The sequence below is a fragment of the Octopus sinensis genome, linkage group LG5 (assembly GCF_006345805.1).
Source record: "Octopus sinensis linkage group LG5, ASM634580v1, whole genome shotgun sequence".
Classification (NCBI taxonomy): Eukaryota; Metazoa; Mollusca; class Cephalopoda; order Octopoda; family Octopodidae; genus Octopus; species Octopus sinensis.
The window spans coordinates 17612680-17627268 of NC_043001.1; the positions used below are offsets into that span (position 1 = coordinate 17612680).

The following is a 14589-nucleotide window of genomic DNA, read 5'->3' on the forward strand; positions in this document are numbered from 1 at the left end:
ACTGACATTTACACAAGATGCCACACAGTGAGAACGAACATGCGACTTCGATGTTGCGAAAAGAACTTGTTAACCGTTCAGCCATGGCTACGTCTTTACACACGCATAACACACAAATAGCAACGTAATTGAATTCAAGCATATGACACGTAAGTTCGCGACGGGCGCGTCCTCAGTGGCCACCCATAAAACAAAAAAGATACGATGAGGGATTCAGATTCATGTAAGTGAAACTGGACTGTTAATCTTAAGAGTATCGCCAAGCTAAACTCCATTTCATTCGGTTTGTCATCAATTGCGTTTTACATTTTGGAGATCAATAATTTTTATTGATAAATTTCAATGCTGAAGCACCGCAGTAATTCGAATCAAATCGACCTCAGGACTTATTCTTTGTAAGCTTAATACTTATTCTATCGGTCTCTTTTACCGAACCGCTAATTTACGGGGACCTAAACACACCAGCATCAGTTGTCAAGCGATGTTGGGGGGACAAACACAGATGCACACACACACACATATATATATATATATATATATACATACATATATATATATGACGGGCTTCTTTCAGTTTCCGTCTACTAAATCCACTCACAAGGCTTTGGTCGGCCCGAGGCTATAGAAGAAGAAACTTGCCCAAGAAATAAAGAAATTTATCGCAACAAACTACATCTAATTTCAAACTGTTTTTTAGATATCCATGTAGTCTTTATTACTTAATTACATACTACATAATTAATTGGTCATACTATATAATCAATTAGTCATAAACATAAGTTTATTTTGTTTTGTTTTTTTTCAATTTTCCCACAGAATGCGGAATTTGTTGTGAAACATGACATAAATTAGGGGAAAAAAAAAGAAAAAATTAAATTAAAAAAACGAACGAAACAGAGAACACAATTGAAAACAAATCATCAAACTAAAGTGTTTGACCCGAGCAAAAAAAAAAACAAAATAGTGCAATAGGTGTACAACAACATTTAGAAAACAAATATGAAAAAAAATACGCGCTGGCGACGGGGGGGGGATGCAGAGAAAGGACTCGGAAAATTCACATCGGGTATGTTCCGAGTCCTCTCATCATTTCCCCGTCGGTCGGCGAAATTTTTTTTTTCTTCATATTCGTTTCTTACACATTATTTTACACATAATACACTATTTTCGTTTTCAATTTTTTGTGACAGGAGGTGGTTGCTGTGCGGACTCGGATAATTCACACGATCCAGTAACCCCCACCTCGACACCCGGTCAGAAAAATGAAGAAAAAACAGAGTAATAGGTGTAAAACAATATGTAGTACACGAATATGGAAAAAAAAAAGTGGGGACTCGGAAAATTCAGACCTTGATCTTTAAACTCCAGTGTTTGACCTGAGTCACCCCGTCACAAAAATTGGGAAAAAAATATATAGTGTACTGGGTGTAAAATAATGTGTAATAAACGAATATGAAAAAAAAACCAAAAGTATTGCCGACGAACGGGTAAATGGTGAGAGGTCTCGGAACATTAAAAACAAAAACGAATAACCACTTCAGGTTGAAAATTCGGGGGCGCTGGGAAACCTTTCTAATGACCATTGAAGCACGCTTGGAACGTTGCTGCGGGTTGCTGGTGAGGTTGATGCCCTTGTTTGTTCCCTCTGTGTTTAGCCCCTTGTGGGTAGTAAAGAAATAGGTATGACCCCTCTGTGTTTAGCCCCTTGTGGGTGGTAAAGAAATAGTATCATTCTGCGAGCAAAAAAAAAAAAATAAAACACCAGCCAAACTCCATCCAAATTTAATAGCAATGACGCATTCGCCAATGAGTGTGTATGTGCGTTTGTGAATATGTATAATTTTTAATTAATATATATAGCACTATAGATCCTTTACTGTATCTACAATACAGTATATTTTGATTGGCGAAAGTAAAGAATATGTACACTAGGTGTTTAGGGGTCAGGGTCAGGGTGTTTGTTATGCCAAAAACGGGTGGTGTATATATTCTTTATCTCCGACTTTTAATTAAAACACCCACTCTATTGATAAATATACGTGTGCATACACACACACACACATATATATATATATATATATATATATATATATATATATATTATATATATATATATAATATATATATATATAATATATATATATATATACAGGTATGTATATATATATGTGTGTGCGAGTGTGTATACGCACGCACATACAATGAATATATTTTAGTGTCGTGTACAAAAAATAGGGCAGCCACGGCTGAAATGCCTTTGATAATAGGTCATTATAAATCAGAGATGATGTGAAATAATATTTAAATAATATTTACCTCATTGCTTCTAGTTTTCTCGACAACATTACAGAGAGAGGAATCCTGGCACGGACAAAGTGATGCTGCTAAACTACACAACAAGCAGCATATTGAGAAACAGAAGTAAATAAATTTAATCGGAGACATTTCGACCACGATTAAATAAACGAATAACAAATTGTAGGTACTTGTATAATTATCAGATATTTTCTACGTTGTATTTTCTTTTCTCCTCTCGATTCAAGGGTTGAAGACCAGAGATAGAAAGACGCACCGACCGGGTTGCTAATGTTTACGTAAATAAACGATTATCGCCCTTGCATTGTTTATTATATGGAGAACCTGTTATTCTCTCTCACGTGATCGAAATGCTAGACCTGTCCTAATTGGTTTTGCTTTTATGTTGCCAAGCACACAGTGTTGGGGGTTAATTGATTGATGTTCGTCCGTCGGAGCGACCAGAACTATCTAGCACTTTTTTTTTTTTTTCACTTTTAATTTTTTTTTATTAAATACATACATAACACTGGTCGACCTGGCGCAAAGTCCCCCAACAAACGAAATAGATCTTTCTGATTTTTTTTCACGGATTCCTGTTTTTTTTTTTTTGTATATACGGGATCTCCGTCGTCGAAAACGAGAATCCGGTGAATGAAGAAAATATCTTACAAATATCTTACAAACTACATAATTTTCTCAAGAAAGTTAAGAGAAAAAGATGTTTTATAAACACATTCTACCAGTATACGAAGTTTAAAATTTTTTAGTTATATGGAAATTATTTTAAAAATTTGCCGTTCAAACCGAAAAGATCCATGAATAATACAAAACTACATGAGAATACAAATCCTAAACAATAGTCATGATTCTTCCATAATATAAGATTTTACAAAAGAAAAACAAAGAAAGAAAAAAGACGGGGAAAGAAAGGAAAAATGGGAGAGAAAAAAGAGCAAAAGAGAAGAAAGAAAAAACACCGATGCAGCACCATGGGCTTCAATTGGTTGCACACCACAAGGTTCAACGGAACCTATTGGAGCAAGCTAGTACGCTCGTAGCACTACCACGGGCGATGGCAAGGCTAAAGCGTTGGAGAAGCCAAGCGCCGTGACGGGCATCACCTGACACTTTGGTGAGGCGAGCTGCCAACGATAAGAACTTCGCTATTAGTTCTGGCAATGCGGTGAGCTGGCAGAACCGTTAGCACGCCGGGTGAAATGCGTAGCCGTATTTCGTCTACCGTTACGTTCTGCGCTCAAATTCCGCCGAGGTTGACTTTGCCTTTCATCCTTTCGGGGTCGATAAATTAAGTACCAGTTACGCACTGCGGTCGATATAATCGACTTAATCCGTTTGTCTGTCCTTGTTTGTCCCCTCTGTGTTTAGCCCCTTGTGGGTATTAAAGAGATAGAAATAGGTATGTCGTCTGCCGCTATGTTCTGAGTTCAAATTCCGCCGAGGTCGACTTTGCCTTTCATCCTTTCGGGGTCGATAAATTAAGTACCAGTTACGCACTGCGGTCGATATAATCGACTTAATCCGTTTGTCCTCTCTGTGTTTAGCCCCTTGTGGGTAGTAAAGAAATAGGTATTTCGTCTGCCGTTACGTTCTGAGTTCAAATTCCGCCGAGGTCGACTTTGCCTTTCATCCTTTCGGGGTCCATAAATTACGTACCAGGTACGCACTGGGGTCGATATAATCGACTTAATCCGTTTGTCTGTCCTTGTTTGTCCTCTCTTTCAGTGTTATACCGTCGCGAGCAAGCAGCATTGGACTTCATTCTCCAGACTTCAATCCAGGGTTTTGTTATATTCTGTTAAGAACGTAGTAGAATGCAGTATAAAGCTCGTCCACCTTCGGATTTCACTCGGTTCTATTCAATAATAGTATTATACGCTCTGCCAGATTTGTGTTTGGGCTTCTGTAGTGTGTGAATAAATAATTGAATAAGTTGGAGTCAACAAGAGGAGAACTACGCTACACAGAAACAATTGTAGTGGTTGCAAATAAATGTCCAACCGTACTCCTTCTTGTTGATTATATATATATATTGAGAGCACTCCGTCGATTGCAACGACGAAGGTCCCAGCTGATACGATCAACGGAACAGTTTGCTCGTGAAATTAACGTGCAAGTGGCTGAGCACTCCTCAGACACGTGTACCCTTAACGTAGTTCTCGGGGAGATTCAGCGTGACACAGAGTGTGACAAGGCTGGCCCTTTGTAATTACAGGTACTACTCATTTTTGCCGGCTGAGTGGACTGGAGCAACGTGGAATAAAGTGTCTTGCTCAAGGACACAACGAGCCGCCGGGAATTGAACTCACGACCTTACGATCATGAGCCGAATGCCCCTAACCACTAAGCCACGCGCCTTCACACACACACACACACACACACACACACACACACACATATATATATATATATATATATATATATATATGTGTGTGTGTGTGTGTGGAGGCGCAATGGCCCAGTGGTTAGAGTAGGATCGCAGTTTCGATTCCCATACCGGGCGTTGTGAGTGTTTATTGAGCGGAAACACCTAAAGCTCCACGAGTCTCCGGCAGGGGATGGTGGTGATCCCTGCTGTACTCTTTCTCCACAACTTTCTCTCACTCTTTCTTCTATTGGCCTGCTCGCTTAGCCAGCGGGGTGGCGTCATTTGAAGGCTAAAACAAGTGTGACCAGCGATGTGTAGCAACATCAGATAGCCTGGTCTGTCACGGTGATCACAGTGATATATATATATATATATATGTCATCTACTGACAAATATACAAGTGCATATTTTTGGCTTCGAGGACAACTATATATACATATATGTTGGACACTTCCCCGTTCTCGAGTATAGCCATTGCTTGGATTATTTCAGAATTGGTCTCACGAGTGAGCAGCACTTGTGGAACTTTTTAGGCCGGCAAATGACATGCAGTCTTTGATGCAAATGTTACATACATGATCGCCCTCAACAATCAGGAGCCTTTCATGATCGGGCAAAATGGAAGAGAATGATACGAGGGTGGGCTGAAAGGTTTACAGGCTGACTATGAAGGATGATGCTAGACCTGTGAAATCTTGCATGCATTAATTTCAACACTTCTTATTGATAACTGCATTTTTCTTTCAAGGTAAACTGACATCTAACTGTTCAAAGAAAACTTCAAATATAAGGCACAGGAGTGGCTGTGTGGTAAGTAGCTTGCTTACCAACCACATGGTTCCGGGTTCAGTCCCACTGTGTGGCACCTTGGCAAGTGTCTTCTGCTATAGCCCCGGGCCGACCAAAGCCTTGTGAGTGGATTTTGGTAGACGGAAACTGAAAGAAGCCTGTCGTATATATGTATAATATATATATATATATATATATAATATATATATATATATATATATATATATATATATATATGTGTGTGTGTTTGTGTGTCTGTGTTTGTCCCCCTAGCATTGCTTGACAACCGATGCTGTGTGTTTACGTCCCCGTCACTTAGCGGGTCGGCAAAACAGACCAATAGAATAAGTACTGGGCTTACAAAGAATAAGTACCGGGGTCGATTTTGCTCGACTAAAGGCGGTGCTCCAGCATGGCCACAGTCAAATGACTGAAACAAGTAAAAGAGTATAACTAGTAGCGACTTGTCTTGAACATCGTGGTGTTATCAAGTACTTGCAGAAATGGGGTTAGCCCTCAAAGACATTCATACTGGTATGGTTGTTATTTACTATATTAGAGGACGATGCGCCAGCTTTGTCAATAGTGCAAAAGCTGGCAGCTGAATTCCGGAGGGGAAGGGAGAGTCTTGAAGATGACCCTGGGTCTGGACGTCGTGCAACTGTTACCATCGAGAAAACATTGATCGTGTTCACCACCTGGTAATGGATGACAGGCGACTAACTATAAATCAAATAGCCAATCCTATTAGCATATCCTATGAGAGAGTTGAGAATATTCTGCGCAATGGACTTGGCATGGCGAAGGTTTCTACTCGGTGGGTACTACATTTTCTGACACCTGATCAAAAGCGTAGCAGGCTGATCCCATTACAAGAAAATCTGATATTGCTTGAGGAAGATCCAGCAGGTTTCCTTGAACGTATAGACGGTCAAGGTGATGTGTAGTGTGACCATCTAATAACGACAATGTTCTGAAAAGACCCCCACAGAAGGCTGAAATACTACATATAATGTACCAGTTGGAAAAGAGAGAGACACAACAGCGTAGAATGCTTATGAAAGATTTATTGATATACGAAGGGCGTTCAATAAGTAATGCCTCTGACCCACTTGCAGTTGTTTGAAATTTTGCATGTGCAATTATTGATATCTCTATAGATTAAGTGGCAAATTACAGCTCTGAACTAAATGTGGTTTCTGATTTACATGTGTTTGAAATCAGTCAAGTGTGAAATGGAGCCTGTTGAGTGTCGAGCAGTGATCCGGTTTTTGTATTTGAAAGGACGCACACCACGGGAGACTTTTGATGAAATGAAAGTAACTTATGGTGATGATGCCCCATCATATGACCTTGTAAAACGCTGGCATCGTGAATTTAAACATGGTCGGAACTCTGTGGAAACAGCTCCCAGATCTGGTCGCCCCCCTTCTGCCATTGATAAGGCATCTGTCTGTCAAGTAGAGGCTGCCATTTTGGAAGATCGACGCATAACTATTCGCCAAATAGCCCATGAGGTCAAGATTAGTATCAGGTCTGTGGAAACTATCATTCATGACCATTTGCATATGCTAAAGGTGTCTGCCAGATGGATTCCCAGGTTGCTCACACCTTTCCAGAAGTAAGAATGCGTTGAGTGCTCGAGGATGAATTTGGAGATGTGCCAAGAAGATGAGTCAAAATTTTTCAAAAGACAGATTACACAGGATGAAACCTGGGTCCATCACTATGATCCAGAGACCAAAGCCCAGTCAATGCAGCGGAAGCACCGTGACTCACCTCCTCCAAAGAAGGCAAGGGTGCTGCCCTCCGCTGGCAAGCTCATGCTCACAGTCTTCTGGGACCAGGACGGAGTAGTGATGACAGATTTCCTGGCAAAGGGTACCACAATTACAGGAGCCTATTATGCTTCACTTTTGAGGAAATTAAGAGAAGCTATCAAAATCAAGAGGCGGGGCAAGATCAGCAAAGGCATCCTCCTCCTGCAGGACAACGCTCCGGTCCACAACTTGCGTGTCGACAGATCAGAAGCACAGGCGTGCGGCTATGAACTCGTCCCCCATCCCCCTACTCTCCTGACTTGCACCCTTGATTTTCACCTCTTCCCAGCCATGAAGTTGTTTTTGAAAGGAAAGCGTTTCCCAGATGATGCAGCCTTGATTTCTGAAGTCACGTCGTGGTTGGAGAACCAAGCTGGGGTCTTCTACAAAAACGGTCTCCAGAGCTGCATCAAACAATGGGAGAAATGCGTAACTCTGGGTGGTTCCTATATAGAAAAAGATTAATAACTGTGCCAAGTTTCGTTGCTCTACTGCTATGGGAAGTGGGTCAGGGGCATTACTTATTGAACGCCCCTCGTATCTACATGTATCTCCGTCGATTGTATGTTTGCTGTTAACCATGGTGAAGTAGTTCACGAACAGCGCTGTGTTAGAACCTGTGCAGTGTTGCTGGTGCTGTGTACGTAGAGATGTTATTGACGACGTTGGTGAGAGACATGATGGTGGCGATGAAGATGAAGGTCGCCATGATACTGTTGGACGGGTGTTGTCTGGCGTCGTCGCTAGAACTGGTTGTGTCGTGTGGTCAGTGGCTTGACCTTAGAAGGTCTGGAACCAACTTCAGACGAGAAGTTGAGTTTTTATAGATAACAGTAGGCTCAAATTGGAGTTGGGAACAGACTGTCTCACGTGATCTTATTTAGGGACTCCGATTGGTTGGGTTGCATATCGGCGCGACAGAGTAAGAGACAAATTGCACCAATACCAACCAATCAGATACCAACCAACGGAGTCCAAATAACGGCCAAAGATTAGCTGTTATGTGCTACGTTCGTATATACGTATATATAATAGAGTAGAGAGGAATTTCACTGGAGTGTACGCTACAAACGTTTTCTTACCCAGGATAAGAATTGGGTTCATCACTTCTATGTAGCAGAAACATCCCTCATCTGCTCCAAAGAAGCCCAAAGTCGTTTCGTCTGCAGGGAAGGTGACAGCATCAGCTTTTTTAGGATGCAAAAGGCGTTGAGTTTATTGACAATCTTCAAAAGGGCCACACCATTAATGCTGGGGTAGTAACGAAAGGCTATCAAGATCAAACGCCCAGGAAAACTGACGGAAAGGATCTTGTTTCATCTGGTCAGCAATCCAGCACACAAGTCCATGGTTTCAATGGCTACTGAGCGCAACTGTTGCTTTGAACTGGTTCATCTCCCTCGATATTCTTTTGACTTGGGCCGCATCTGGCATCTGTTCCCCAACACGTAAAAACATTTGGATGGTGACCAGTGTCGCAGTGATGTTGACGTCATATCTGCTGTTGATAGACTTTGTTGATCAACAGGACGAAAGCTTCTTTACCAACGGGGTCCGAACACTGCGACTTCGATGGAAGAAATGTATGAACTGTAAAGTGAGACAATGTAGAGAAATAAACTTCAGTTGGTCATATCATATGAGAGTATGTTGGTCAACGACCCCCGTGTATGATGGAAGGAAGTGAGAACTTCAAAACAATTCAAAGAAATCAGGAAAAGTTGAAGAGTGTTGCTAGAAAGGATATTGACGTGGTATTTCCAGGAAATATACAGTACACACACACACACACACACACACACACACACACACACCACACACACACACACACACACCAAATACACATAAAGACACACACAGACACTGGTTCACACATACATGCTTTCACCTGAATTATGCATTTTGTTCGTGTTTGACTGTACGCACGTAATTGCTCCTATTTGAGGGGAGAAAATAATACCTCAAATGGCCTTTATTTTACAGTTAGAATATTAAAACAACTGTTTCGTGTTGTTGTATAAAGATTAGCCAAAGTTTTGTTGTCCGTATTCTAAGTAGTTGCGTGCATCTGTTGGTGATTTCTAGGAGACCCCTCTCTGTGTTGACGAGTAGCGAGGGTGAGAGTTATATATGTTTCTTTATTACCCATAAGGGGCTAAACATAGAGGGGACAAACAAGGACAGGCAAACGAATTATGTCGATTACATCGACTCCAGTGCGTAACTGGTACTTAATTTATCGACCCCGAAAGGATGACAGGCAAAGTTTGAACTCAGAACGTAACGGCAGACGAAATACGGCTACGCATTTCGCCCGGCGTGCTAACGGTTCTGCCAGCTCGCCGCCTTCAAGAGGGTGAGAGTTATATAGTACCTCGTTGATATGCCATGAGTGAAGACTGACTGACAGACAGACAGACAGAGACAGAGGTGCTCTTCTGGCAAAAGACGGACACAAAGTGAAATGTGCTCCGGCCATGCGCCAAGTAATACGCGTCAGAGAAAGAATAGTATTTGGGCCCTGTATTCATAATGACTCCATGGCTAAATTAGGTTAGAAAAAACCCCCCGGATTTTTCGTGAGTTATCTTAAGTGTGATGCAAAAGGGTTATAAGGCTAACAGTCGAATCTCATAGAATTTTTAGCTCGAGTGTCGAGAAGAATGGACAGGAGTTTACAGAAAAATCTAGACTAACGTTTCGATTCCAGGAAACAATTCGCTTCTTTTATATATATAGTGGCTGTGTGGTAAGTAGCTTGCTTACCAACCACATGGTTCCGGGTTCAGTCCCACTGCGTGGCACCTTGGGCAAGTGTCTTCTACTATAGCCCCGGGCCGACCAAAGCCTTGTGAGTGGATTTTGGTAGACGGAAACTGAAAGAAGCCCGTCGTATATATGTATGTATATGTATGCGTGTGTGTGTTTGTGTCTGTGTTTGTCCCTCCAGCATTGCTTGACAACCGATGCTGGTGTGTTTATCTCCCCGTTACTTAGCGGTTCGGCAAAAGGCACCGATAGAATAAGTACTGGGCTTACAAAAGAATAAGTCCCGGGGTCGAGTTGCTCGATTAAAGGCGGTGCTCCAGCATGACCACAGTCAAATGACTGAAACAAGTAAAAATAATAATGATAATAATAATAATAATAATAATAATAGTGGCTTTTATAAAACCTTTTTCAATCACAGGCGAAACCTGAGAACTGGTCCATTTATACTGGCCATTCTTGCACAATTCAACCACCTTTCAGAAAACTTGCTATCGGACAGCATTCTCCTCTCTAACCTCATCTTCCTTTTCAAGTGAAACTTGAAAAAGTTGATGAGGCCTTGACCAAAGAGGAAAGTGTCTGACTTTAATAATAATAATAATAATAATAATAATAATAATAACCAATTCTTTTTTATTGGCCACAAGGGCTGACACGCATGATTACATAAAGGGACAAAACAGGACGAAAGGTTACAAAGGGTTTTGCCGTTTTTGAAAAACATCGAGTAAAAACTTAATAACAATAATTATAAAACAATGAAAAACTCCCAAAAGGGGGAGACGTTTCGAAAGGTTCCTGGTGGAAAAAACCCTACAAAAGCCAACGGGAGCCTGGTCAAAAAAGGGGTGTAGAGAGTCCCTTTTTTCTCCTTTTACATTACCTTTTTGAAATCACAGGCGAAACCTGAGAACTGGTCCATTTATACTGGCCAGTCTCGCACAATTCACCCACCTTTCAGAAAACTTGCTATCGGACAGCACTCTCCTCTCTAACCTCATCTTCCTTTTCAAGTGAAACTTGAAAAAGTTGATGAGGCCTTGACCAAAGAGGAAAGTGTCTGACTTTAATAATAATAATAATATAATAATAATAATAATAATAATAATAATAATAATTAATTCTTTTTTATTGGCCACAAGGGCTGACACGCATGATTACATAAAGGGACAAAACAGGACGAAAGGTTACAAAGGGTTTTGTCCGTTTTTGAAAAACATCGAGTAAAAATCTTTATAACAATTTAAAAAATTCAACAATGAGAAACTCCCAAAAGGGGGAGACGTTTCGAAAGGTTCCTGGTGGAAAAAACCCTACATGGCCTTGCTATTTGCTTTTGAGCCAAATTAACTAACTAACTAAAAAGCCAACGAATAATAAACAAAAATAAACGCTACAGAAGACAGCTAGTTAAACAGGTAAAGGGAGGTAACTTATACTAATTAATCTCGCTGGAAAGCTGTGCGAATTCTTCGCTATTTATCCCAAACAGAATGCTCCGAATGTAAGTTGTGGGCACTCACATACATACATGGTGGAATCCCACCTTATTAATAAATACAGACCACTTCTAAACACATCCCCCTAACACGAACCCACACAACAAACACACTTACACCTGCACACACCCTACACACACTTTTACCCAGATATTAACACCATGACACACGCAAATATATGGTTCCACACATACACATAATTTGATACGGGTGCAAAACATCCAACACTATTTTTTGGAAATGACTGTAAATATTGACTTCACACAAACACGTTGCTTCCCGATACAGGCACAAGGCCAGCAGAACTATAAATATTGAAAATTGTACCCACACACGCACACATATATACACGCGCGCGCGCCTCAACATACATATAAACACACACACACACACACACACACACACACACACATACATATAGCTCTTCCTGTCCTAAACGAACCTACTTATCTAGCTCAAATTCAGTCAAGCGGAAAATACACTCCCTAACCACGCGCTAAAAAGCTATTTAAAATATCCACATGACGTCTACTGACCAGCCTGAACAATAAGAATTTTCAACAATGCTATTTTCGAAAACTCCATACTCCACCCACACCAACATTCATTCTAAACATTCACATGACCTCTTTATTATGACCACATCCATGTGACCTCTTTATTATGACCAATAAGAAATTTTAGGCGCGACACTAGCCAAATTTTAACATCTCTGGAGCCTATTTTCTTACCCCAACACCAACTTCCATTCAAACATTCACGTGACCCCTTTATAATGACCAATCAAAATTGTATTGACCATTGTCCACAAGAAATTTTAGGCGCGAAACCAAGAAAATCTTAAACAACTCTGGAGCCTCTTTTTTCACATATAAGAGACAGCAAACCCAACATAAAGTCAGATAAGAGAAAAAAATCTATCAGAAAGGAACTTTATCTCTCTTTAAAAGATATCTTTTGATAAGCATAACAAATGCGCAACCGGTAAAAAGAACTTTCACCAAATTAAATACACTCTCCCTTACTTAAATTATTTTGTCAGCATTTTCTTCATTTCCTTTATATATATATATATATATTATAAATGTATATATATATATATATATAATAGATATATTATATATATATATATATATAATATAATATATATATGCTATATATATTTATAAATGCATATATATATTTATAATGCATATATATATATATATATATAGATAACATATATGTATATATATCAGTCGAAAGTCGCCTGTTGTTATTCCTTGTTTGTATTCGTAATTGTGTACCATGTTCTCCGTCTTTTTGTCTTTGTTGTCGTACACATTCGCTAGCTTTCTTACAAAGGGGCCTCATGCGTTTAGCTTTGACTTTTTGGGGGCAACAAGATCGAACCATCTGAAGTGTAACTGCCCGAAATCGTCTTGATGTCTGGTACTTGACTGAGGAAAGAAAGCCACGAATGCCCCGTCTTTCTTTGCCTGTCTTTCTAATTGTTGTTTCTCTTGTCTGCCTTTGTATCGTTTATCTGTCCGAATGTTTTTATTGTCCTCTATTGCGTTTTTGTTCCATTTTTACATTCATATATACATATATATACATATAGCAGCGTATGTACACACTTGTGCTCGCCTTATAGTAGGTATGTATCTAAATTTTATACGACTCTTACTCCATCTTTTAGTCCCCCTCTCACTTTCTTCCTTTTTCTTTTTCTCGCTCCCCCTCTCTCATATTTCTTGGCCCTCTCTTTCTTTAACTCCCACTATTTCGCACTTGTTTATCTCCCCTGTACCTTTCTCTTTGTTTCTGATTTTTTTTCTAATCCTTCAATCCCGCTGCCCCTACCCATCTCCCCTCCTTCCACGTGACCGGTGTCCGGCTAGTCATGATCTTTCCTTCTTGGCCTGATTGCCGACCGTCAACACCTCTTATGTCCATCTCCTATGTTCCTGCCTTTAGGCTTTCACTCCATACACGCCAGCTCAATTTGATTCGTCCTCAGTCGAAAGACACCTGTTGATATTTCTTGTTGTTTGTATTCCTAATTGTGTACCATGTTCTCCGTTTTTTTGTCTTTGTTGCCGTACACATTTGCTAGCTTTCTTACAAAGGGGTGTATTGCTCTTTAGACCTTTTGGGGGCAACCAGATCGAACCATTTCAAGTGTAAGGCACATGGTTAGAGTGTCGAGCTTGCGATCGTGAGGTTGTGAGTTCGATTTCCAGACCAGGCTGTATGTTGTGTTCTTGAGCAAGACCCTTTATTTCAGGTTGCTCCTGTTAAATCAGCTGTAGAAATGAGTTGCGACGTCACTGGTGCCAAGCTGTATCGGCCCCTTTGCCTTATCCCTTGGATAACATCAGTGGTGTGGAAAGGAGAGGCTGGTATGCATGGGCGACTGCTGGCTTTCCATAAACAACCTTGCCCGGACTTGTACCTCGGAGGGTAACTTTCTAGGTGCAATCCCATAGTCATTCATGACCGAAGGGGGTCTCCTCCTCATACACACACACACCACACACACATGTAGGATCTTTTCGCTTTTACCGGCAGAGTTTTAAAATAATTTCTATGTAACTAAACACTTTTAAACTTTGTATACTCGTAGAATGGGATCTTTTCGCTTTGACCGGCAAATTGCAGAAATGCAAGAAATTAAAGACCAAATATCTTACAAACTATAGAATTTTCTTAAGAAAACCAAGAGAAAAAGATGTTTTATAAACACATTCTACCAGTATAGGCGCAGGAGTGGCTGTATGGTAAGTAGCTTGCTAACCAACCACATGGTTCCGGGTTCAGTCCCACTGCGTGGCACCTTGGGCAAGTGTCTTCTGCTATAGCCCCGGGCCGACCAATGCCTTGTGAGTGGATTTGGTAGACGGAAACTGAAAGAAGCCTGTCGTATATATATATATATATATATATTATATATATATATATGTATTATGTGTGTGTGTGTGTGTTTGTGTGTCTGTGTTTGTCCCGCTAGCATTGCTTGACAACCGATGCTGGTGTGTTTACG

The 14589-nt window shown here is 40.5% G+C and overlaps 1 protein-coding gene across 1 annotated transcript in view; it reads right to left on the reverse strand.

Annotated features, from left to right (window-relative positions):
• Nucleotides 1-2614, reverse strand: part of LOC115211879 (di-N-acetylchitobiase) — a 30312-nt gene extending 27698 nt beyond the window's left edge. The window contains exon 1 of the mRNA XM_029780618.2: nucleotides 2317-2614. Within this exon, the coding sequence (XP_029636478.1) occupies nucleotides 2317-2445 (129 nt within the window). The 5' untranslated portion in view covers nucleotides 2446-2614. The remainder of the gene's footprint in view (nucleotides 1-2316) is intronic.
• Nucleotides 2615-14589: the final 11975 nt, after the last annotated feature.